The 27,203-nt window shown below is 41.7% G+C and overlaps 2 protein-coding genes across 2 annotated transcripts in view; both read right to left on the bottom strand.

Moving 5' to 3' along the window:
• LOC125891824 (probable phospholipid-transporting ATPase IIA) overlaps nt 1-12,907 on the bottom strand; it is a 57,796-nt gene extending 44,889 nt beyond the window's left edge. The window contains exons 1-4 of the mRNA XM_049581355.1: nt 12,673-12,907; nt 7,808-7,952; nt 3,465-3,578; nt 3,230-3,338 (exon numbers count right to left, since the gene is read on the bottom strand). Coding sequence (XP_049437312.1) covers nt 3,230-3,338; nt 3,465-3,578; nt 7,808-7,952; nt 12,673-12,740 — 436 coding nt within the window. The 5' untranslated portion in view covers nt 12,741-12,907. The remainder of the gene's footprint in view (nt 1-3,229; nt 3,339-3,464; nt 3,579-7,807; nt 7,953-12,672) is intronic.
• Nucleotides 12,908-18,340: 5,433 nt separating this feature from the next.
• Nucleotides 18,341-26,552, bottom strand: sall4 (spalt-like transcription factor 4). The gene is made up of 4 exons (XM_049581354.1): nt 26,347-26,552; nt 20,798-23,254; nt 20,401-20,705; nt 18,341-20,295 (listed from the first exon to the last, which is right to left on the bottom strand). The coding sequence occupies exons 1-4, from the start codon at nt 26,411-26,413 to the stop codon at nt 19,861-19,863; spliced, it is 3,264 nt and encodes a 1,087-aa protein (XP_049437311.1). The 5' UTR covers nt 26,414-26,552; the 3' UTR covers nt 18,341-19,860.
• Nucleotides 26,553-27,203: the final 651 nt, after the last annotated feature.

The following is a 27,203-nucleotide window of genomic DNA, read 5'->3' as shown; positions in this document are numbered from 1 at the left end:
AAATGTGACTTGTGCGTGCCTCGTCAGTCACCCTGGCAGTGAATTTGGGAAAATAATTTTCCTCTCAGGTTTGAAGGAATGCTGGGGGAGTTGGTTGAGCCTTTTCTCTCATTCCATTCGGAATGAACAGGCAAAATTGTTTGGAAGAGATCACTGACCCTCGACCTCTGCCGTGACCTCTGGGCTTTGCATATGTAAGACATTAAAGCACATTAATATTGCTGTGCATAAGGCTTCAAGGGACTTCACATTAGTGCTCTGCTCTGCTAACAAAAAAGCATTTTACAGATTACACAGCAGCTTCATGTTACAGCGCTCAGAAACAAAATCTAAGATAAAATATGACGCTTCGATTGAGATAAGGAAGTGCTTTAATGTCAATATCTCATGAACATTTGTTGATAAACCTGTGATCAGAGCTGCAATGACTAGTTGAGTAACTGAGTAGACAATCATTCGAAAATTTGCAACTTTTTTACAAGGTTTTATTACAATCATTAACTTTCTTTTGTCCAGTCTGTAGTTACATTTTCAAAACTCTTTACAGATTTAGCATCCATCTGTTGTGGACCACACCATTCACACAATTCATGTTGCTTTCACACATAAAAATACTTGTTTTTTTTTTCTTTACATACAAGCTTACTTAATACAAAAATTACGGATCTTTCTTCTCTTCTTTACAAATGTTTGCTCACAGCACGCCAGGAGTGAAAGCCTTGTGTTCACAACCCTAAATATAGTATAAAGTCTGTACGTCTGAAGCAACAGAAGCTCAATACTGAAACAGCTGATAAGCATTTTTTAATTATCAGATCACCGAAATAAAGAGAAACAGCTGATTTAAGTTGTGTAAGTTAGATCAACTACAGCTGATTCTGATCTCAATCAGAGACACAGACATGAGTTCTTTTAATTATGTAGACTATTCAGTAAAAAGTGGACTTCTCGGATTGATTTTGTTAAATGTGAATACAGAACAACACAGAGGAGATTGTAAAGATTAGAACAGGACTGAGCAATCTTTTTTTTTTTTTTTTTACTGTATTTGTGTACTTTGCTTTTACACATTTGAAACCAAAGGCCATGTATGTTGCCTTTTACTGCCGCAATTATGTCACTCATTATTTTTTCTGCTCTACATTTCATAAAGCACATACGACTCATTCACTTCTAGATAGTATGTTGCCAAAAATGCACACATTCGATAGTCAACCAAAAGATGTAGAGTGGTTTGCAGTAAAAGAAAGCTGAATTATAAAAACAAAGGAATTACAAGTACATTCTGTAGACGCCCATGCCTTTACAAAACACATGAACAGCCTGAGATGTCTTAAGAAGAATAAGTTCAATATCAACAGTACGTCTCAGTTTTTCCACAGTCACTGTCAGTTCATGAGCATTTATCCACACATCCTGATACAGATTCTTCTTTTTGAACTGAAGCTGCCGATTTAAAATATTTTGCACAATGTTCAATATCTTTAAACATGGTCACAATAAGTATTCATTGCTGTGTCAGAGAGCTGTGTCCTGGTCAGGGTGGAAAAGCCTCTGAAGCAGAATTTTACACGAAGTAGGTAACGCATGTGTAACTTTCTCCTGAGACCTGGCACCTCTTATTCTAGTCATCTAGTGGGCTGGATTGGACCCTTTGGCGGGCCAGTTCTGGCCCACAGGCCTTTTGTTTGACACCCCTGGTTTATTACATACAGGTAGAACTGAAACATGAAAGTACTGCACTTTTTGTCATGTCATCAGCTGTTAATATTTTGACCGTCATTGTGCTGATTGTTCCTCTTGGATAGGAAAGCAGTGCTTTGAAAGAATGATTCGATACTGAGTCAGGTTGGCAGTGTTTTGATAGAGTTAGTGTGTGTAGAGAAAGTGTTTTTGCAATTTGAAATGCAGCGTTGGTTGGTGATGTAGGTGTGTTGCTGTGTTAAGAGTTGAGAAAAAGTATCTCACAGTTTTTCTGAAAGCTTTAATACTACGTCTTTTAGTTTAGTTTAGTTCATTTCAGTCATTTCCCAACTTATAAAATCAAATATACTGGTAGATAGACAGTACATAGACATTAAGTTAATGATTTTTTGGGCATAAAAAACAAAAGGTAAACAAAAAAAGAAAAGAAAACAAAACAAGAATGAAAAGGTGTAGGCTGAGGCCTAAGCTTCTAACACCTACCCCCTTAACATTCATCATTTTTGTCAGCTCCCTTTTACACATACAAAGCAACAAGAAATGGACAGAAACTAAGTATATATACATTACATAGGCCTATTGTCTGCCCAAATATCCCAAACACACTTCAGTAGACTTTGGTGTTCATACTTCAGTTTTATATTTGTTAATTATCTTGTGTTTAAATAATTTTTGTGTGCTTATTCAATTTTTTTGTACTGTATTGATGCAAAAACACAATTCTTTAAGAGGCTTCAAAGAGTTTTGCAAGAACGGTTTGCTCTTACAAGACATGTATAATGTTTTGCTGGTTTCGTTTTGCGGTTAGTGTGTAGAGTTTTGCAAAAATACTTTCAAAGATAGTGCCTCATCAAACAGTAAAATTTGTAATATAAGTAAACATTTGTTAGCAATTGTACGAAAAAAAAGTAACAATTAATTAATCACTTTTAATTTTCCAAATGAAAAGTGTTCACTTCTGAAATGTGCTGATTTGTTGCTTTTACACATTTAGCTGAATATCTTTGCTTCTTGGAATGTTGGTTGAGTAAAAAAGCAATTTCATTAAATCTCCTTCAGAAACAGAAAATTATTATTTACTTTTTTAATTTTATAGACAAAACTGATTAATCAACAAAACTCATACAAAACTATTTTCTTCCTATGCTCGAAAACAACACTCCCAAGTTCTGACACCATAAAGTTTCCATAAACCACAAGATATGCACGGGGGCCGCGATCATGGAGGCAACCAGTCATTGTGTTTATGGCTCAAACAAGCTGCCACATCAAAGGGGCAAAGTGATGGAAACCACAAGAGGTCTCCTGCTTTTTATTGCTGGTAGCACTTTATACCAAGGCCTCTTATGTACACTTTTACATCTCTGCTTTGAATTACCCACCATTTCCCCCAGCCCCAATAAGTTTTAATAGGACCAACCTCCTACAGTTAATAGACGCTGATGCTGAGAAATAAGCAACACGGTTCAGATATCGACACGACCAAAACATAATCGACGTCGTCCTCTAAGCCTCAGATCCTTACCTCTTGTTGAGAGCTTGCTGTAAATCTGAGAGTTCATTTCTTTGTCTCGGATGTAGCATCTTATTTCTTCGACTGCCTCCCTCATGATGGTGATGGCCAAAACAAGACCCTGGAGGGTGACATCACATCTCATTTTCATCAAAAAAATACAAATACCAAGATGCACTAAACACAAAAGTATGGAAAATATTATTGGTTGACCATAATAACTAGCAATTAGTGAAATGCCACATACCAGAGGGACCCAGTAGGTGTAGAGAGCACCTAAGCGCAGCTCCTTGATAAATTGAGAGCAGGCCAAGAGCAAGAAGTACAAGTTGAAGAAGTACTTGAACTGATTGAACAGCACCTGTGAACATGAAACAAGAAGCACAGTGTGAAATATCTGCTGTGTGACAACTTATTGTGCATATGACTGCATCTGACATTTACTGCCGGGCCATGACTGGTTTTGATTCGACACTATTGGTCTCCATCCGCCCTGTTACAACATGGCCTTAATGACCTGTAGATGAAAAGTCATTTAAACATCTATGAACATAAATTGAGGAAAAAGAAAAATGACTTCCGATGTACATAAAAAAGTTAATTCAACACTTGGGCTGTGACGATATCCACATTACTGCAACCGCAACCCTACGCAGCAAGCATATCTAGATATTTTGATAATCCATTAATCATTGTAAGCAAAAATACAACAAATTCATAAGGTATTGTTTATTAAATGTGAAATGTGTTTTATTTTAGTCCTCTATGAAAGAAATTGAGGATTTTAGACTGTTTGTTGCACAACACAAGCAATTTGGAGAAATTGCATTTTTTTGTTTTCTGACACTTTATACACCAAACAATTCATTGATTTATTGAGAATAACTGCAAATAAATGAAAATAATCTTTAGTTGCGGTCATAATAATACACTTTCTGGAAAAAAAATCTAATGAGAAACTGTTCCTAGATAACAAATCAGCGAACTGAACACTTGACAACTTAAGAAACATTCTCAAATTGATGCAAAAATCATAATGAAATCAAATTTTGTCTACAATTACTGTTCTTGTTGGCCTTTTAAAACAACCCTAGAGATGTAGTAGCTTCTCCTCCAGTAGTGTCATTCTTAAATTAACACTCGTGTTTCAGCTTTGCCCAATTTCATTATCACCAGCGTGCAAGATGACTACCAGGGGAAAACTTGTGTCTTCACAGTGCTACTGTACATCATTTCCAAATATGTTGCTAAGCGGAAGGCAGAGAACATGAAACCATGCACAGAAACACAAAGACTATAATATGTTGTAGTAAGAAGAACTTCTTGACATGTACTAAGGTAAATAAAAACCATCACCATTTGCAATGCAAAAAGGGCTCTGCTCTTGTCTTTGGCTTTCCAAACAAATTTGAGCTACTTTCAATGTCTGACTTCATATACAAAAAAAGTCATAAGATCTTAAGACAACTGAATATCTGGAAAACAAATGCATATGTAAATCAGGCTGGGGGAAAAGCTAGAAGAAAACACACAGCTTAGTAACTGCCACCAACGTTAGACATCTCCAACCAATGTCACATCTGTCTTTTCCATATTCTTCAAAGAATGTGGATGTGATCTGGTGCTGTGAGACCACGTTGCTGTTTGTCCAAATGTGACGGAAGCTATATCATGCTTCCCTTGTTACCATTTTAAGATCTTTAAGTCAGCCTCCACTTAAGTTTATGTCCCCTGAGATGTCTGAACTTGACTCTACTGGCTTGTATCTTTGCAAAGTTTGTCAGTTGAGAGGTGTTTTCATATTCCTCTAATGAAGGGGAGATGTCGATGCACTTCCAAAATCTGAGATTGAAAAGTAAATAGGGCGGGATAGATTAGGTATGTCACCAATTTCAGTGCCAATTGCTGTCTATTACAGGGCACACAGGTAAATGTCATTATCTGGCATTGTCCCTAAAAGGTCCAGGCGGACCCCTATGCAGACATCCTCATGTTCCATACTAGGGCCTGACCGATTTATCGGCCAGCTGATTTAAATGGCCGATTATAGCCATTAGAGAATAATCGGCAATGGGCCAAAAGTTGGCCGATTGATGCAGATGATAACACTTATATTTTCATCGCTAATAAAATGCAGGGAATATGGTGTTTTACTTAGAAATGATGTCCTTGTGTTACTTTTTGCACTATAACCTACCTCTGTTAAACTGTCAATAATAAGAAGAACTCTGGTACTGTGAACATACATGTGAATGTATGTGAATGAGGTTTACTGCCGTTTTGCACATCATATTTTAGATTTATTTTGTGTTCAAATTGTTCATATGCTGCTTGTTCCACACAATTTCTGATAATAAAAGTATTTGAAAATAGTAGAATGTTCTTCCTTCAATTTATATCTTTGTAACAAGTGTTTGAACTATATTTAAGCCATCAAAAGCAGGTATTTCAGGGGTTTATAAATTGAAAAACGTAAAAATTTAATCAGCCAATGTATCGGTTATCAGATTTTTTTTATTTCATAATATCGGAATCGGCATCGGCCCCAAAAAATCCATATCGGTCGGGCCCTATTCCATACTCCAGTTTAGTCCAAAACACTGCAGCCAAGCCAGCCACAGCCACTGCTCCACAGTAAAGTTTCTTTTAAGTTGGATGTTCAATAGCCAATCACTCCGGACCCAACATCGACTTCTGAGCTTCAGTTTGACCCAACATTGGCCATGGGAGGACAGTAAGCTCACTTCCCAGCCCTCTCATTTACTGCTAGGGGCTAACACAGACCCTCAGCCGTCCTATGTATTGAACCGCGTGCTGTCCACGAACCAGCAGCTCACCACCACGTTCAATGTCAAAGTATGTCCGAGCTTTAAGGCCCAGTTCAGACCAATGATTCGCGACAAAACAAAACCATCTTAGGATGTTGCAGAGAAGAGTTGCAGCAGTGTGAGCTCGACTCAGTCCTGCTAATGGTGTCACCTGCAACTCAGCTGGTCAAATCGCTAGCAGCTGGTTTTAGACATAAAGCGTGTCACCTGTTTTAACGGCCAATTGGCTTGTACTCTGTCCCTGCACTCTGTTTCCGGCCTCACTGTGGGTCAATGTCGGACAGTGGGTCGCTGCTGCTGCTTGCTGTATGTTTGTTATGCCCCCCTCAACACACACATTCTCACTGACTGACTAATTGCTGCTGTTTTATGTATTATTATGGCACATTTATTATGAATACAATCCACCTGGTGCTTGTTTTGTTTATGTTTTTGCCATTTCATCACTCCTACAAATGCAGCTGTAGCCACTATCTCACTGTTGCTATCCTCATTCATATTTTAGGAAGCTACAAATTAAATTCAGCCACAAAATAAGCCTGAAAAGCTGCAAATCAGAAGTACAGAGAGTTGTTGCATAGAGACGATACACCGTCTCATCTAGTTGCATTGGTGTGAACCTGCAGGTTGTTAGAACGTCGCAGAACGGCACATTGGAAGTAGCTGCCTGTTTCAGCTCGTCTTTGCAAATCTTTGGTCTGAACTGGGCTTTACACACGACATAAAAATCTCACCCGACGTAATATATCTTTATGCAAACACTGATTGGACCGCTGGTTTATAATAACATAACACCTCGACAATGTGATCATACTGTGATATCACCTAACAACATAAACAAAAATAATATGCTAAGTACACTCAACTTTCTGATATGTCTGCTAGTCGCTGATTTTGGTGCACAACAGACTCCTCATCTGAGGCTCAAATATGTATGGCTGAATCTCTCCAATGTGTCCTTGAATGCTAGCCATGTCGATGCGCACTCTCTTTTACCGGTCAGCCTAGCTGGCACAAGCAGTGGTGGTTGGCAGAGTGGAAAGCAGAATACAGAATTTCTTAACGAGGTAGAAAGAGTACATTTGCTTATACTGTCGACATGTGAGCTGAAGCTTCATCAACATATCAGGCTGGTACAGTGTTAAGTGTGCACCTGGAGGAAAATGTCCTCTGGCCTATGTTATAAAAGTAAGAAGGTATCTAAGCACACCGAGGCTTGCTAATATGTAGTCATTTGGGATTAGACAGACTAATGGGCAAACAAAGCTTAAGTATTCTTAGATGAAACTAAAGAAAAGTGAACTTAAAAAACAAATAATATTCAAATTTGAGGCACGTATCTGATCTAGAGCTGAGACAACTGGTAGATCGACAACTTTAACAGATATATTTCATAATCGATTCATTGTTTGAGTCACTTTTCAAGCCAAACTGATACCTGCCTGTCCCAGCTTCATAAATCTGCATATATCCCGCTTTTGTTTTTTTATATTATTTTAAACTGAATATCTTTTGGTTTTCAAGTTCTAACAGGCAGTTTTTATTATTTTCAGACACGACAATGACCACCCACTTTGCCAGCACCAGTGGGTGGTGGTACGAGATGACAGCCAAGATGATGGTTCCTAACATTAAGATTGTGTTAAGGGGAAAATGTTTCCAACAAGTGACAGTGACTCAGAGACAGGCTGGGAGAGGTGGGTGGTGGTTTGGGGGGTTAAAGGGAGGAAGGGCGGAGGGGTGACCTTTGACTGACACTAACCATAGGCAGGAAGGTGAAGAAGTTGTACTTCTGGTTGTTAATGACATTCCTCGGGTACCTCTGCTCCCTCTTTTCTGGGTGGCCGAGCCACACGGTGCGGGGACGGAAGTCACCCATGCCACAGCATCTCGACCACGGGCAGCACCTGAGAGGAAGAGGCGGGGGAGGGTGATTTAATCACAATATAGCCACACACTTAATCTCACCATTTTGTTGAGACATGCGGAGAAGGAGACAGTTACATGAAAAAAGACGACAATATTTAAGATTTAGTTGATTCATTTAAGTCTATTTCACTTTAAAAGTAGATTCTGTTGTTTGTGGTATTGTGTAAAGCTGTTGAGCTCTGTATTTAATGAATTTCCTGTCACATCTCTGAGTTAATGTGTTGCCTAATGCAGCTACAAACTCACAACATACAAGGCTGTGCTCAAGGTGCATGATCATTGAGTCTGGAGAGATTATGCCTCACAAAATAAATATTAACTTCATCTGGAAAAGGTTTGCCGCTCCCTTCGCTCTACCCAAACAAAGCATTCTATATCAATACTCTAACAGCCCAGTGACCTCCTGATTAATAATTGAACTACTTGCCAAGTTATAGAACACTTCCTCTAAACAAAATGTAGGCATGACAAATTTTTAGCCCCTATCTGATGAAGACAAAATGGGGAAATTCAGGAACCATGCGTTTTACAACAGATGACTCAGTATTTCAAACAGCATGACAAGTTTCACTGTTCAAAAGCCGTCTGCCAGGCCTGACAACTTTTTTACTGCAGTTAATCTTTAATTAGTTTACTGTGCGATAACCCTGCAGTGGATGGGACACCAAACACAAGGATCCTCCTCCACTTACAGAGACAGTTTGGATCTGGTACTTATCCACAGTCAGGTTATAACCGACAGTCGATGGCAGTTGGCACGCACCCAGTTTGGAGAAGCAGACAGGAGTACTGCCTCTGAAGCTAAGCAACGTACTGCTGTAGACAGAGCAAGCAGCAAAATGTATTTTAATTTTTTTTTTAAATGTTTATCACTTCAGGTGTTCAGACTCTACAATGCTTTACCTTGCTGTCTGAAGCCATTTATCTATGCTCTCTTCAAAGCCACCAGACTCCTTTGGCAAAAACAGTAATTTTACCTTGCAGAACATGGGAGCTACTGGTCCGAACTAAACTTTTCAAACACCAAAAGCCACTTTTACACTGCCTTTTCCAGGCAGGGTGTTTATGCCGTTATGCTGCCTTGTTGTTCTATATAAAAGGTATAATCGCGGAATGAGGGGACAGAGTTTTCTCGCCTTTAAGCCGGCATCGGAGGCAGTAACAGCTTCGAAACAGCCAGTATAAAAGGGACAGCCCACAGGATGGGATGTGTAACGTTTTGACAATGTGTTATGCATGCGACCCACCGCAGGAGATTTAAAAACTAGGTGGTAGCAGTTAGCAGCTAACTCAAAGAAGAAGAACAGCAGCTGAAAATGTCAACAAATTGGGAAAACAATGAAGACCCGGAGCTCCTTACCCTCCAAGCAGAGGATGAGATCAGCCACCATATAACAGGGAAAGTAATGATTGTTATTGCTATGTTATGCGATAATTATCGTTTAGAAAGTGCTGCCGATGTGTATGTTGTATATCATACTAGAGGCTGACGCTCTCACTGCTCTTCTGCTTCCACGATACCATCATGCAGTTTAAAACCACACACTGGAGCGGCATGATGCAGTCTTTGTTTGGTTCTGTGTAAAAATACAAAAGCGGCACAATGAAGGGATTGTGTAGCAGCCCGAGAGCCCAATCTCTGTGTAAAAAAGCCTGAAGTCACATAACCAAAAATAACCAATCGAGGCAGCAGTAAACCAGCAACTCCTGTGTTGTGCGAAGTAAAATTACTGTTTCTGTCAAAGGAGTCTGGCTTTGATAAGAACATAGATAACATCCTCAGTTCCCATTCGGAAAGAGCAGTCTGACAACATGATGAAACCCCCCATTCAAAGCAGTACACTGCTTAGCTTCTGTGGTGGCACTCCTGCCCGCTTCTCTAAACTAGGGGCATGCCAACCACCATGTACTGAAGGTGATGCATAAGTACCTCCTATGGGGCGCTCACCTGGTAGAGTGCGCGTCCAATGTACTACAGCCTGTGCTTGATTCCGACCCATGGCCCTTTGTTACATGCTGTGCCCTCTATCGCTCTCTCTTTTCTGTCTATCATGAGCTGCTCTAATAAATAAAGGCAAAAAGAGCCTAAAAAATAAGTACCCCATGTAACATCCATTAAAAAAAAAAATAAATAAAAAAATCTAATTATCTCTTTAATATGCTACAGCTGGGGTCTTGAAAAACTTGTATTCAGGGAACAACCAAACATATTTTAATAATAGGGCCACATAGTAACAATGTTTTTGTTGTACGACATTTACTGTATTTAAAGATAATGTTGCTCTAGAAGTGTCTCATATTGAGAGTGGTCACATGGATGTGAGCAATCAGGTTTTTTTGGACAATCCAGTTTATGTGTTTGAGAATTTAAACACCACATTTTGTTTATGAGAATTGTATTTTCTGCTTCACTTTCAAGGTCATAGTATTGTACATGCTGGCTCACCGTCAGGGCAGACAGGGACAGCTGAATAGACTGGAACATCGTTATTATTATTAACATCTGTGCTGTTCTTTCTCTGTCAAAATGTCCGCTGTCAAAATGGCACTTCATTTTTGTTGTTGATTATTCTGCTACATAGCTTCTACAAAAATAGTTTCACCATTACTTGGTTAGAGTATAAAAATCAGCCCAACAGAGAGAGAGGGGTCACTGTGCCAACCCTTGTTTTACTTTGATAAAATATTAGCAAATTGTGAAAAATGCCCGTTAAAATTTCCTCGAACCCAAACTGACATATCCACATGTCTTGTTTTGTTCAATCAACAGTTCAAAATCTGTAATTCCTGACATGTGAGGCCCCAGAGAACTTGCAAATTTTGGTGTCGTCATGTGAGGACATCACGTTTTGAGTTTACTTGACCTTATACTTAATTCAACTTAACTCAGAATTGATGTCTTTGTTTTTGTGTATTCTAGAGGTAGTAAGATCATAATACACTAATTCATGTAAAAACAAGATGGCTGCCATCTCTGCAAAGTCAGTCTGCAGCCGATCCAGACACAAAAGTGAACAAGATCCAAAACCTGATCACATTTTTTGGTTGAAACTTGTTTGTTTATGAAGAGAAATAAGAGAAAGATAAGACACTGTTAATTAGGAGGTACTCGTTTGAGGACATTCGGACTTTATTGTTGTCTCGTGAGGATATTGCGACTCAATTATCACTGACGATGTTGAGGGGTTTTTTTATACTTATTGGGTGCTACTGATCCCAAACGTAGTCAGAATTCCAGTACGTTATTTCCATGACCAAGGAGTGTTAAATCAATATTTGTGAACATGAGCTAGTCTGGAGCAGAGTCCTGTAAAAATTTGTGTAACAGGTATACACTCACCTGCCACTTTGTTAGGTACACCTGTTCAACTCTCAACTCCTCTTCAATCGTTAACACAAATAGCTAATCACCTTGCAGCAACTCAATTTATTTAGGCATGTAGACATGGTCAAGACAACCTGCTGATGTTCAAAGCAGCATCAGAATGGGGAAGAAAGGTGATTTAAGTGGCTTTGAACGTGGCATGGTTGTTGCTGCCGGACGGGCTGGTTTGAGTAGTTCAGAAACTGCTGATCTACTGGGATTTTCACACACAACCATCTCTAAGGATGGTCCAACTAAAGAGAAAATACCCAGTGAGCGGCAGTTCTCTGAGCAAAAATACCTTGTATAACTAGAATTAGGAGCTATATTGGGGCGCCGGTGTCTTAGTGGCAGAGCAGGCGCCCCATGTACAAGGCTGTTGCCGCAGCGGCCTGGGTTCGAGTCCAGCCTGTGGCCCTCTGCTGCATGTCATCCCCCTCTCTCTCTCTCCCCCTTCACACTTACCTGTCCTGTCCAATAAAGGCAAAATGGCCAAAAAAATCATGATTAAAAAAACGTAGGAGATATTAAAAATGCATACTAATTAAAAGTTCAGGTCTTGGGAGGTTAAGGTAGGATTTACTGCAGGAATTTTGTATTAGATCGCATAAGCTTTAGCCAGGTGTACCTAATAAACTGGCAGCTAAGTGTACATCGACCATGACAGAGGGTGGACAGGTGAATGGGTGCATCCAGCTTAAATATTAATTATATTATAGGCCAATATTCCTGCATTAAGACAGGTGTTTTCATATATTTTGTCTTAGCATACTGTGTTAACTACAGAAGGTGACATCACCATGACAGTCTGATCTACTGGCTGCATGTCAGCACTGTGTCTGCCCTGTTCGCGTTTCTCCATCATCATCTACGGAGGCCTGTCCCTTAATATGCTGGTCAAAACTACACCACAAAGCATAGCTTAACCCACATGTGAGTTTAGCACACGGTGTCTTTTTAGTCAGGGCCTATATTTCTGCTCTTTGACAGCTCCAGTGTAACGTTACCGAGCAAATATTGACATGGGCGTCAATTGCACTTGTTCCAACTGCACCCCGGAACAAGACTGATGTCTCCTGTAGCTATGGCTAGCTTTTTAAACGCTACTGTGAATGGCCACATAATATTCGCTAGCATGTATGTGTCTGTTGGTCGTTGTTTTGTCCCCTAACTGCTGTTTTAGCCCTAAAACCCGCCGCCACTAAGCTAGTTTCAGAGACAATGTCGACGCGCTGCTGTAAACAATTCAACGGCTACACTGACACCAGCAGGAGCCGCCGAGCGACAAACAGATGGCTCCGTGTTCATGTTACCGTGCTGTGTAACGCCCTTACCCATTTCTGTGTTTACTGTCGTGTCTTTTCGGCCGTCTCACCGGCTGTAGGGGGATATTGTCGGTCATTCCTGCGGCTCCTGGTAGCGGGTGGGGGCTGTCGGCAGGCAGGCAGCCCGGCTGTAGCGGCTCTGACTGGGCGGAGGCTTCCCAGCTGTCACTCACTCAGGACCGTCAGCAGGTTAGCTCTGCTGCTGCTGCTGCTGCTGGGACTGATAGCCTACAGCACTACGGCAAGCACACAGGCTGCTGACCTATTTGGGAATACTTTAATAATATAAATCTAAAATGTTTGTATCTTGCTTGGAGACCGGAAGTAATTGTAATATTGACTCAAAAACCTCTTGAGCTATTTGAAATACAATTTTTATGTAGGTAACCTGTACCTGTGTTGAGCTATATTTCTTATCAGTCTGCATCACAAGCCTATATGAAACATTAAAGGGGAACACCACCTAAATTAAAAATTCCTGTATGTTATTTCCATGGCCAAAGGAAAGTTAAATCAATATTTGAGAACATGAGCTACTCTCTCTCAAAGTCAGAAACCAGAGAAATGCGTCTCAAACTTGTGATGCCGTAGGGCATAAAGACTTGAGCAGAGTCCTGCACCGGGTTGGCGTACCCATGGATAGTCTATCCACCTTATTTTCAAACACGGAAGTAAATAGTGACCAACTTCCGTTTTTTGTGCGTGACTTCCGGTCAGCCGCTTTCCCTCATGCTTTCCCTTACCGGAGCTAACGGTGCAAGCTATTTTTTTTCCCAATTTTCAGTTGTTTATGTTAGTCAATCAGTTAGTTAGTTAGTTAGTTAGTTAGTTAGTCTGTGTATTTTGTATAGATAACTGTGCCCAAGTTTCCGTTTTAACGGAAATTTATTCCCTCTAAACGCGAATAAATCGCATGTCAGTCATAAAATATGAACCACAAAAGCACAATCTATCCCGAGTGAGACAAACTGCTTGATCCCCGTCTCTAGTGTACTAGCAGAGAACCTGCAGAACCAAATCAGTGAAAAAACACACCGGGCTAAGCCGCTCTACCTGAGCAGCTGAAGCTGCGGCTCGCACCCTCGACACACAGACGGTGCTTCTGCATATGCCAGCCAAACGTGTGCGCAACTGTGAGAAATAAATATGTGAGGTGTACGCTGCTTTTCTATCCTTTTTTCCCTTTTCTTTCTTTCTGTCAGCGACATACACTCCTAACACAGGACGGGTTGTTTTAATTGACTGAGTTGATCATTAAGCCATAGTGATGTGCGGATCGGCTCTGATAGCACCTGAATCAGCATGTACGCATCAACCATCCAGCCGTTACAACATGATTGAGCTAGCAAAGCAGTTTTGTGTTGCTATGTGTGGTATTTATTCAGTTTTGGGAAATCACGATGTCTAGAAAGCATCAGTGGCTGCAGCTGACAGGGACAGCTAACATTAACACTAGCAGCAAAGCTAACATCAGGATCGTCATCTGTTAAAAGCCTCCCGTTGTCGGATTCGACATGAAACTACTCAATAGCTCAATCATGTTGTAACTAAGACATCCGCTGGAGAAAATATTTTTTTCACGGGCCACTTTGTGAGTTTAGTGATTACACACAGAGAAAATACTAATGTTTGTTCAGTCATTGTGTTTATAGACTTTACAAACATCAGATTAGTCTAAACGGTGATATAGTGACGTGAAAAATGTGATATATACATATATATAGCTAAACTCAGCAAGGTAAACAACAAGGTGATTCCCATTTACACAGTGGTAAGAGTGCTGGACCGGAAGTGTCGCACAAAAAACGGAAGCTGGCTGCGTTCTGTTTTGCCTCCGTGTTTCCGTGAAAAATAAGGTGGATAGGCCCGTGTCCACTGAAGATGTTCCTGGTACTATTTGGGGGGCAGGAACTACTACAGGAATGTCCTCTCGCTCAGCCCTCTCAACCGCCGTGTCTCCACTGAGGGAGCGGAGTAGGAGGAAGGTTCCTGTAAAGTTACCGGGCTCTGTGACGAAATTGTTGCGCGACCATTTTGACTGGGGCGACGTAGGGGCGTAGGGACGCCGTTAGTGGTGACTGTAATAACTCCGGTCACGGTCTGTGAAAAAAATATTTTTTTTCCAGCAGATGTCTTAGTTACCACATGATTGAGCTAACTGGAGTAGTTTCATGTCGTATCCGACAACGGGAGGCTTTTAACAGATGACGTCCTGATGTTAGCTTTGCTGCTGCTGTTAGCTGTCCCTGTCAGCTGATGCTGTCTAGACATCGTGATTTCCCAAAACTGAATACCATAAAAATAAAATAAATACCACACATAGCAACACAAAACTGCTTTGCTAGCTCAGTCATGCTGTAACTAAGATATCCGCTGGAATTTTTTTTTTTTCACGGGCCGTTTATTGAGTTATTACAGACACCGCTAACAGCTAATGGTTAGCCCAGCTAATCTACGATAACCATGTTGTTATTTACAAAACGTCACATCCCGCCTTGAGTATATCCAATCAGCACCAAGTAAACCCCAAGCCCCAGCCAGGAGTTTCTCTGGGCTATTCTGAGTACCTACTCCGAGGCAGGGACTTGTTTAGCCCCCGTAAAAGTTCCAGAACTCTGTGCTTCGGGGGTGGTTCCTGCGGTGGAGACACGCACCAACAGCCCCGGCCCCATAAAATTACCCCGAAGTTCCTGCGGTGTAAACAGGCGTAATGGGTAACCCTCAAAAAGTTGGGCCCCGATTTTTCGATTGAATATCACTAGTGAAAAAAAAAAACACTTGCTGTGCCTTTTGATTTTTGCAAGGCAACCACCCCATCACACCCTTACACTGCCCTTCCTGTGTAATCAAACTACTTTTCTTTCACAGTAACTAGTATCTAGTTCCTACAATGTTGAGGCAGAGGGTGCTGTCTGTAGCTCTGGTTGAGGGTGAGAGTCTGTCAGCAGATAAACAGAGATCTGTGTGGGTACATGAGACCCAAAAAAAGAGGGTGGATGATGGGGAGTACCACCAGTTGGTCCAGGAGCTTCTCCTCCATGATGAATGTTTCCAGGCATATTTTAGGATGACTCAGTGGCAGTCTGACAACCTGCTGTCTATCATCGGGCCGTATAGCTCTGGGTATCCAGCAACCTCTACCACCAGTTTCTCCTCCAATGTTTACCAACTGTTAAGTTGTCATGACCACCACAGAAGGCCCGCCTCTCAAATCATCAGATTGGACAACGCGAAAAACGATGACAAAAAAAGAGATTACATGGGGCGCCTTTCTGCTCTACGGGAGCGATCACACCGAGATGAAAAGCTAGAAACACGACGCCAGTCTCACCAGCGTTCAAGCATCTTTTTAGACAGGCGTTTTTCCGGCGTCTTTTTAGACGCGCGTTTTTGTAGACGCTTCTTTTTAGACACACGTTGTTAGACGTGCACAGACACTGAAAAGTTAAAATATTTTCAGCTTTTCTGAGCGTCAGATGCCAGTAGCTAGCGTGCATTGAATAAGCGCTTCCAGCATTTCAAGCGTCTTTGAAGCGTCCGCGTCTCTAGCGTCTCATTTCTGTGTGATCACCCCCGAAGCTGAATTTTTTTCAAGTCGAGGAGTTCAGAGCACTCTGGCAAAAATATCAGGCACCTGGAGCGCAGAAACAACATAGCAAAAACCACCAGCAAAAAGCTTCATTTTCATCAAAACAATTACAACATTCCAGCTGCTAAAACGCTTCCTGTGTTATCAGGGCTTAACTGGTAAAAATATGTGCATATATTAACTCACAGTTACAGGCAAAGGTAAAAATGAACTACCCGTAAAACTTCAATTAGTAGCCCAGGCTATTATTTGCTTAACTCACTGAAATCAACAGGCCTATATTTGGGACAGGCCTTTAATTCCTTTCACACAAAACTGTTGCTCAGCAAAGATGGAAAGCGTGATCAAACTGTTTATTTAAACCAGTATTAATATTACTTGTATGAATATAACTTCACCCACCAACTGTATCACTGTGCAGAATGAAGCGTGCATCTACTGCTAGCTCAATTAGCAACACTGAGCTGGCTAACGTTACAGCTCAGCCGAGGAAGACGCCATTGATGTTTACAACAAGCCTCTCATCCATGAGTAGATGCACGCTTCCTTCTGAGCTGTGATTTGGTTGGCGGGTGCAGAGAGAAAATACATGAAACCGCTCTTGAGTACTTCTTGAGTAACCGAGTCATGGTTTCTGCAAAGACACATTGCTGTTGAATTTTTTTAAATGTATATTTTGCTAAGTGCTAAGTGAGGTGGACAAAATATTAGAAACATCTTTCCATATATTGCAGTCCAATGGTCCAGGACTTCAGGCACCGGGCAATTTAGAGGTGTTAGAAACCAGCATAATATAATACTAGGATTCGCTAGTCAAGCATGTAATCAGAATTTACAGATATGACTTTGGATCTCAATCCTTGTGGAGGCTGATATTTGTGACAGCTAACAGACTACTTTGGCTTCTAAAACAAGTGTTAAAACTTTTTATTAAAGGAAATGAAAAGAGGAGTGATGGTGGATGTCTGCTACTCTAATAAAAATGTACTGTTTGTATAATGCACGCCACAACTCTTGCAAAGTCTAGAACAGTGGTTCCCAACTGATCCACTAACAGCTGGGTCCAAAATGCTCCTTAGTCATTAGTTCAAGGTCCACAAAGTTTCATATTCAGCGTCATACTTGTATTTGGCCATGTTGTTAAGTTAGTTTCCTGTCTCTGTAAATCTACAACAGGACACAGCACATCAAAATAAAAGCTTGTGCCAGATATTCACTGTACTTCAAAATAAAGGGCGTATTATACAAACTTAGCATGTTCGCGGGTCACTTGTGGTCCATTCAGAATGGGCCTGTGACCCACTTTTGGACCATGACTCACCAGTTGGGAGCCACTGGTCTAGAAAAGGCAAAGCAGTCTGTCATCATGATTGGGGCAGCCACAGTGTTTCTACACTGTGCCATGCTTCAATTTTATGCATAGAACCTTGTACTTAAGTTTATTTCTCTTTTATCTTTGTATGCCCAGGTGGTTCGTATTTTATTTTGAATGTTTGGACAAGTGTGTTGAGTTGTCTGAGGCAGAATCAAATCAAACCAAATGCATATGGTTGTATTTGTTGTAGAGCTGTTGTGCTGTAGTACAGGTGTATCTGCTCTCTCACCACAGACACACTACTAGCCTGAGCGCGCAGTAATGACATGTATGCAGAGTATTATCTCATGTCAAAGTTGTAAAGTGAAAGGCCACCTTATAGTTGACCTAAAATAGATTGTGGACACATGATTGGAGAGCACGCTTCAGTTGTGGATGCAAATAGCTGTTCATGGAAAATGCAAAATGGCAAAGGATTAATGGCTCCTGGTGGGCCATGAGAATAGAAAAATACTCCACTTGAGTCATCTGAAGGTGAATTGATGTAAATGAGGGATTTTATGTACCTTCAAACTTGGCTGTGCTAGCACAGACATTAGCATAAGGACAGGGTACATTTCAGTGACTTGTGTTACACTGTTTAAGTTTGTCCTTGGGTATCAGCTCAAATAAGTTTAGTAAAAAAAGTTTTAAGTCGTGAAATGATGACAGGAAAAATATTGAAAAAGTCACCCTGATTTTATTTCTCAAAATCAGAAAATATTTAGGTGTAGGAAACATTTGAAAAACAAAACGAAAAAAGACATTTACATTGTAAACAGGCCAAATTGGCTCAACATCACTTTAATTGTAGAGACCAACTTGAAAGCAGTTTTGACATGGTTTGCTAAAGAAAGGCACAACTTGGCAAATGCATATCGATAAGGAATGTACAGCAGGGGCCCACAGAGTAATCTGACTATTCTGAGTTGTGTAAAGTGTCCAGTGATACATTCATTACCGTTCAACTCAGCAGGTTGAGAATGAAAAATCTCGTTGTATACTCAAGAATGTATCGGAAAATGTACAGAACGCTGCGTTGAGAGTAGGGGGCGTGCAGGACAACTAAAAACTAAACGAGGTAGAACTTACCCCCTAACCTCAAGCATTTTGTGAATTATAAATAAATTAATGACGCTACAAAACTGATACGATAACCTAGAAAAAAAAAAAGTCTGACAATTACTCTGTTTGTTTCACACAAAATATGACAAGAAGGAGAAGTTAACAAAATAGTTGATTTGCCCTTTTCCCCATTCAGCCATCACAGTAAAAGCAGTGAAATGTAACTATAAATGGAAATGGAACTAAAACCTGAAATAAAGTGCAGGCATGAGAACATGAAGCATACAACAGCCTTCAGAGCTCAGCCAACTAAATTTGACTCTAAAGAAGAAGTGGAATATGTCAGGAGGGAAATTGACTATTGTAAACCCATGAAAATATAACATACAATGTTAAACGGTACAACACACTAATTTCTTAGTCAAACAGAGCCTTCATAACAACCTGATGATGCAGTGAAAGACAACAGCAACATTGTACAATTCAAATTAGGCACTTGGCAAAAGGTTCGAGTCATTACCTACTGTATCTTAGCACCAATGCATCAACGATGAAAGCCTATTTTGTAACCCGAAACTGATGACTGAACTGTTGCACCTTTATTTAATGAACAAGACACTGGAGTAATCTGTCAGTCTGATCAAAAGCCCCTTCAAAATGAGACACGCTAATGACATTTACCACTACAAAAAATGTACAATGTCATAAAACCTATGGCACACAATAGGAGGGAAAGTAGTCATTCTAGATACATACGGTTAACTAAACCATTATCTCTGAGCACTGAGACACGGTGTCCTTAAAGAGTCATGCCCTGAAACTTCCTATTAAAGTCGAAATCCTTCAAAAAGCATCGAGGAGACGGTCTGAATTAAAGCAGTTTCAAGTGTTTCAAGTTATACATTCAAACTTCTGGATAGACAGCAAAACAAAAGTCACAGGAAAAAAAAAATACCCGCATATATATTTATATAAAATAAAAATACAACTACAGTAGTTATATCAAGTTCAACTAAAAATAACACTTGAGAATTGTTCAGATCGGGGGGGGGGAGAGCTGCGACGACGCTACTGGAATAATTCAACCAATCTCAGCAGATTCTACAAGGTTCTTTGAAAAGTGATTGTACCTCATTCAGAAAGGAGACATTCAAAAACTGAGTTCGGATGGTGAATTCACTGAAAAAGCCTAATTAACTGCAATTTTACCCTCCTCCATGAAATGTGGGAACTGTGATTTTGGCACGCTCTCTGAGCTGTTCTTCTCAATTTCAGCCATGGTGGCAGGCAGGCCGGAGTGGGATCCATCCATCTTCACGAGGCCTCCGGTGGATCCGATCAGAGGCCCACCGGCAGGGCTTCCAGGAAGTGGGATACCACCACCCTGAATGACTGAAATTTCATTGGCCTTCATGGTCAAGCCCCCACTGAAGGCAGCAGCATACTGGTTCCACAGAGACTGGTCAAAGTTCATTGGCGGAGCACCCAGCTCTTTGGGGGCCTGCATAATTTCTGGCAACATCTTAGCTTCGGAGCTCATCGCCATCAGAGCCATGGGGTTATCCAGAGATAGACGCTGGCCACGCCGCGACGTATTGTTCCACATGTGAGTGCCGATATGCACCTAAAGACAAGACGCGGTTTATTACAATCACATCACAACACTTGACATTGCATTATTCCCAAATTAAAAACAGCCTATTCAGCACTTTGCTAGACGATGACTTACCTTTAGATTTCCCTTAGTGGTGAAAGCTCTGCCACAGAGGTTGCAGGCAAATGGCTTCTCCCCTGTGTGAGTGCGCTCATGGATCTGCAAGGCACTGGCAGACGAGAAGTTCTTGCCACAGGCGTTACACACATGCTGTTTGGCTGATCGTCGTGGTGCGGCGGAGATGGACGAAGGCATGGCTGTTCCCTGAGGCATATGGGAGTTGAACAACCCATGAGGGCCCACGTGATTCTCTGGAGGAATCTTCATCTCCAGGCTGGCCAGACTTGATGGCATCCTCATGAAGGACATGTTACTGGGAACTGTTTGAATATAAAAAAGGTGGGAAATTAGTTCTTTACATCCAACATGGCAGCTTCTACAATACAAATGAATACTCTTCTAATAAACTCACCATAATCTCCATTTGTGAACGGCATGCCCGGCTCTTCTTTGATCGCTTTGGGGGTGAAGCTGCTTGAAGCGGTGAGGTCGAGGGCCCCGCCTGACTCAGAGCCACCTTGAGCACCGCCATCAGACTCTGGTTTTGACACGCTGCGGGCATAGTCATCACCAGCAGACTCAGGAGACTTGCTACTGCTCATATTGTTTAGTGGGGAAGAGGAGTGAAACGACACAGCAGAGTCAGAAATGGCAGGACTGCGGCCGTTCTGATATTCCTGCTCTCTGGGAGCTGATGGGGATTCTTTTGATGTTCCCTCACTTTCCGATGCGGTGCTACTCTGTCGTTTCAGTGCAAGAGCAGAGGTGAGATTCTTCAGAATGTCAAGGCTGGAAAACACGGCGGAGGCAGCATGCTTCTGTTGTTCCTCAGAGGCAGGTGGGAGGGAATCGGAGGCATCGTTTGGCTTCTGGGAGTTCAGCTCTGGCTCCTGATCCTCCATGCTTGCTTCAAATCCATTGATATCCATAGATTTCTCCTCTGACAGAGAGGACTCCATTGTTTCTGCTGCTTCATATTGGTTGTCTGGCATCGGGGTGTTGGGGATCTGCCCACCCATGTGCATGCGAATGTGCTGCTGCAGAACCACGGCATTAGTGAACTTCTTCTGGCAGATGGGACACGAGTGCTGCATCTTAAGAGGAGTGTTAGCCCTGTGCACTCCGTAATGAGCCTTCAGGTTACCCTTGGTGGAGAATGCACGGCCGCAGATTTTGCACTTGTAGGGCCTCTCGCCGGTGTGTGTACGGTAATGCATTTTGAGTGAGCTCTGGCAGCTGAGCACCCTATGGCAGATTAAACACTCGTTGGGGTCATTGGTCCTCTTGTCCAGGCCATCCACCATCTGCTGAAGTTTTGCGGTTCCAGAGCTCTGTTCTGCTATGAGGGTGTTACCGTTCATGTGATGCAGCGCTCCGAGCAGTTCTTTAGCATCCTTGTGATTCGGATCCACTCCTGGCTCTTGGCCAAACACAGACGAAACAGATGGGGAGCTGTCACTTGTTGATGGGGAGGGTCTCTGGGAAAATGGTTCCCCTGCAAAGCTGTCAAATGTTGTCTTGAATCCTGGTACAGGTGACGGGTGGAAGCCAGCAGCAGGATGGCCGAGCATAGGCTTGGCGTCAGTCAGATTTGACTCGTCCATGGGCACAGACATGCCGAAGGGAATGCCACTGCTGGTGGGAATGTTGTCAAGGTGCTCCGGCACAGGATGGGGGTTCATGCTGATGTTAGGATACTTGTCTCTATGTCTCTGGAAATGCACTTTGAGGTTTCCTTTGGTCGTGAAGCGGTTCCCGCAGATGTTACACTTGAAGGGCCTCTCGCCAGTGTGAGAACGCAAGTGAATCTGGAGAGCGCTGTCATTGCCAAAGGTCTTTCCGCAGTACTTGCACTTGTGCTTGTATATCGAGTCACCACTCTTTGATTCCAGTGGGGGGTTCAGCATCTTCGTCTTCACTTTTTTGGAGGCCTCATTCCCTGCTTGGATACCATTAAAGGTGCTGGAGAAACCCATGACACCTGGTGAATGCTGCAGTTGTGCTGGTAAACGGTTCGGCAGGTCTTGAATGCCCTTCAAAATGTCTGTTTTAGAAGTCAGAGAACCCAGTCCTCCAGGCAGAGAGCTAGGGATGCCAGTGGGCAGAGGTAGTTTACCATGCTTCATTGTCTCCAAAGAAAGGTTCTGACTGCCAGTCCTTTTTCCTATCAGAGCTGCTGCAGCAGACAGCTGTTGAGAGAGATGTGCACCGAGGGCTTTGAGAGGGTCCATTGCTGCCCCTACTGATGACTGGAGACTCTGTGGAGTCATCATGGCTACCTGGATTCGAATCTGTTCTGTCAGCTGGATTTGCTGCAGCTGCTGTTGCTGGAGGCACACTAACTGTTCCAGGATCATCGGGATGGCCTGCAGGGCTTCTTGCGACGAGGTCAGAGATGTATTATTCGAATAATGCTGGGCGACAGCCACTTTGGTGTCTGCGATGGTTTCAAGAGTGACATTTGTGTCTTGCATTTTGTGTGATGGCTGGAAACTCATCGCAGGACTCGCAGGCATCTCCGCCTGATCCTGTTGTGACGAATCATCTGCATTCATGCTGGACTCTTCCTCCGTCCTCTCCAGATGGTCTGTGTTGACATTCGATAGGGAGTGACTGCTGGACTGGCTGTCGTCATGGTCACTCGTGAGGCCTTCGGGAGAGCCTTGTGAATATTCCTCAGGCACTTCGTTGCCATCTCCTTCTTTCATGATGACCACCTGCTGACTTTTAGTGCAATTTTTCTCATGCTCAAGAAATTCTGCTTCGTCAAAGAATTCGGCACAACATTTGGTGCAGACCCTGGTCTCGTCCATTCTGAGCCTCTTCACTTCATTTTCAGTCTCCTCAGCTTGATCGTCTGGAAGAATCCCTAAAACGAGAGGAGACAGGATTTTAATGACAGCTCTACATACAGTTATGACAATAACAGACTATAAAAGAAATAAATGACGATACAGTGTAGTAATTAACAGACTTTAGAAAACAGTATGTTGGTAAACTGAAGATGTGTTACGCAAGTCAAGAGGACACCCCTGCAAAAGCCTTAAGAAATTTTAACTAGTTTAAATTTTTGTTATCATTGTGACAAAGGCTGCGACTAATGCTTTTTTTTTTTTGCTTTTTCTTTTTCTTTTTTTTTACTGTTTGACAATCTGTTGATTATTTTCTCAATCAATCGATTAGTTGCTTGGTCTATTTAATGTCAGAAAATGGTTAGACTGTGGATCAGTGTTTCCCAGAGCCCAAGATGACGTCCTAAAATGTCTTTCTGCCCACAACCCAGTTGTTAATACAATAAATAATAAGCCATTACACTGGAAATGTATGCTTTACTATTACACGGAGGTCATTGCTGCTGTGAATATCCAGGATAATACAATTAATAATAAGTCATTACACTGACTCCATTATCTATTAATGAGGCTGAATTTGTCACAGTTTGTCCCATGCTTCCTGTATGTCAGAGTGCCCCAAAATATACTCTTACTTCAGACCAATGTGACTCCAGTCTTCAAATGTTATGAGGTTCATCAGCTAATCAATTGCCTTGCATTACATCTTCTGATAACACTAAAGTCTCAATGATTTTTCTTAAAATCTGTGAGGTCCTGATGACACAGGATGTATGCATGTTGATTTTACAAAATTCATTCTGATCCTTGTGATAGAAATCTCTTCCTGAAACAAACCCAGATATTGAGTTTACTATCACAGAAGAGGAAAGACACCACTCACATTTAAGAAGCTGGCAGCAGAGAATTTTAACTTTAAAAACTTACTTAAAAGGGTTACTCCATTATCACTTTAACTGGATCGATTAATTGTTGCAGCTCTAATGACAATTTGTTGATTTGATTCATGATGTTCCTTTCTTTTGTCCACTCCCTGTAGGTCACTGCACTGGGCTGTAAAGGGCTTTGAATTTGCCTACAGGGCCAGCAGAGGGCAATCATCTACCTTTGACATTACCCAGAACAATGTCCAGAGAGACAAAGAGCCATGGGCATTAAATTACTCACTTTCTGAAATATTCCACCAAGCACTTGCTAAAAATCAGATCTGTTTCTGGAGCACATGTGGGGCAAAACTGGTGACAAATACTAAACTAAAACCCAAGCAAATGTGAGTCTGGGTTCCACAATACACAATAAATCCATACACTTTTAATTCTAAATCTGAGTTTCCAGCAAATATGGAAAAAAGAGCAGACAGGACAAAACAAGATTAAGTTAACTATGCAGACATGGGATAAAAAAAGATAAAAGAAAGGAGGTGGTTTTATGTTGATTACCTCCAAGCATGTTCACAGCCTGTGAAAGCCCGATAAGTGCTCCAAGTGAGCATTTTAATTTGTCTGCTAACCAAGAGGCCATTTCACAACTGGGTGTATTGTTAAATGCTAATGCCTCTGGGAAAGGGGGTAGACCACCTGTTTGCATTTGCCCAGGGAAACTGCTGGACTTGTTAATTGCTCACCAGGAGGCACTGAAGCGGTGTCACAAGAAAAGTTGCTTTACATTCTGATCTTTGAGGGACACAGCGCGCAGGCCACACACACTTTTACGCACTGTGGTACAGCCGCTCTTATCTTAATATAATTAACTTCGATAGGAAAGGTAAACACGAGGTATAACTGAGTGTTAAGCACTATTCTTAGCAATAAAATCACAAGTTGTCGATTATGAAATAACAATAAAAAGAGCAACGCTCTGGTTTACCACTTGACGGCGCATGACCTGTATCCGATCACCTTTGGTGGGTCCATGACACGAGGTCAGACTAAACATTCAATACATGTTCCTGAGTGGCTCACACAATGTTACCTCATCAAACAATGATGTTATAAGTGGTGAAAGGAAATATGAATGTGCTGGTTCTCCAAACATCGTGTTAACTAAAGTTTCTTAATTACAAGGTGAGGTCTGCGCCAGCAGCTATGGGAGCTTGCATATGGCAACACCAAAACGCACCCCCACCCAGTCTCCACAAAAAAAGGCCACTGCTCCATCCCCCACCTCTCCACATATGTACGAAAGGAAACAGTCATGCATTAAACTGGGGGATTTATTGCCTTTAGGTCAGCTTACTCCAGAGTCACATTTCATACTGTTTTTAGGTACCTTTGTGTAAAAGCTCAACGATGACGCACACTCACAAACAAAATCCACCAAAAATAACAACTAAAATATTAATGTTACATTACACTTAAACTCTAAGCAAAGTAGAAATGTAAATCATTACATTTACAACACAAGACACAAAAGCAACAGTACCTCTTTATATTCTGTTAAACAACTTAGAAATTACGCACTAATATCTGCCACCAATTAAAGTGATATTTCATGATAGATGAGAGCAGTTAGTGATATCAGAATGATGCAAAGGGCAAAAACACACATGAAAGACAGCCAAGGCAGCCATTCTTTGCCACACAGCTAAATAAGTGAGTCAAAAAAGTCCCAAAAACACTCAACAGGTAACAACACACGCTTCAATGTAGCCAACAAAACATTGAGACGCATTCACTGGCTTCAATTTTACCCACGAAACAACCATTCAACTCCGGAATATTCGATTCAAGATGTCATTGGTGAATTATTTAAACATTTAAACCGCTTAAAAAGCTAGAAATAATGTCTCACTTTATTGTTTCACCTGTCTTTAATGCGAACGGAGTCACAACTACAGTGTTGCATTTTAAAAACGCTCCTCGCGCAACACCTGTATTGTGTTAAAAATCATTTCTGAAAGTGTCGCCTCTCATGACTGAAGCCAAGTTTTCCTCCTGGTCAATTCAAACGGACAGCAACAGGTCAAAGTGCGAGGGGAACCGTGTAAAAGGCAGCCCCCAACTTTGAGATAAAATGTCGATAGTTCGCAACATGGCATGGCGGAGCTGCGGGACAAGTTTTTTGGGTAACAAACTCTCCAAATATCTGTATGTATGTGTGTTAAACTCACCATTCTCTAACGACCCGGGCTCGTCGGAGTTGATGTGCTGCGGTTTGGCTTGCTTGCGCCTCGACATGGTGCAACCATCAGGAGCAAAGAGTTGCCAATAATTTTTCCTCTCCTTCTTCAACAAATTCTTCGGCTCGGGGAAAAAAATTAGCCCCCTCAAGTAGAAATGCGCATGTCAACGTAATTATTATTATCAATAATGCATTGCGATTTATCACGGTCCTCTGACAGCTGATTGGCTCCAGTCCAAGTGCTCACACATTATTCAAATGTGCTCCCTATTGATGAGCGGAGCGCAGTGCCAGGAGGGGGCGGGAGGAGCCATGCGAGTGGATGGACTGCAGGATGGAGGCAGGGTTAATAACACCCAACTCATCGCTCTCTCCCTTGTTCCCTGGAAAAAAATAAATATTGTCACCGACAGGCACAAGCGAGCAAAAGACCGGTCACATGCAGCAATGTCTAAAACTGGTAGTCTTCTTTCAACCTGTGGCGCTTTTGGCTTTGACTTTCGGCACTTGTGTGACCTTTTTATCGTGTTTATTTCCTGTTTGATCCCTATCACACACACATACGGGTGTTTCCGATCTTGTATAGTTCATACATTGTCCTTTTTTTCTGCAAGGACTCATACGGATGCTCCCAAAGACTTATATCTTATTATATGTTGTCACTGTAATGTATTTATGATGTCCCTCCATGTAAATGTGGATCTGTGGTGAGGAAAAGTCAGTCTACGGTTTAGTTTATTTGCACATACATGTGTAGAAAATGCAGGAAAAAGAAATTAAAAGTTAAAACATTGTGCAGGAGAGGTTAGAAGCCAGAAATGGTTCATGCAGATACTTCCCCCATTA

This window comes from Epinephelus fuscoguttatus, linkage group LG7 (genome assembly GCF_011397635.1).
Source record: "Epinephelus fuscoguttatus linkage group LG7, E.fuscoguttatus.final_Chr_v1".
In the NCBI taxonomy this organism is placed as follows: Eukaryota; Metazoa; Chordata; class Actinopteri; order Perciformes; family Serranidae; genus Epinephelus; species Epinephelus fuscoguttatus.
This window is presented reverse-complemented; position numbering and strand designations above follow the sequence as displayed.

What these genes read in the sequence shown, in the direction of transcription:
- sall4 (XM_049581354.1), bottom strand. Translation starts at nt 26,413, where the DNA reads ATGTCGAGGCGCAAGCAAGCCAAACCGCAGCACATCAACTCCGACGAG. An exon ending in GTTCACAAATGGAGATTATG is followed by an intron (nt 20,706 to 20,797) that starts GTGAGTTTATTA and finishes ATATTCAAACAG; the next exon opens with TTCCCAGTAACATGTCCTTC. An exon ending in CCACTAAGGGAAATCTAAAG is followed by an intron (nt 20,296 to 20,400) that starts GTAAGTCATCGT and finishes TCTTGTCTTTAG; the next exon opens with GTGCATATCGGCACTCACAT.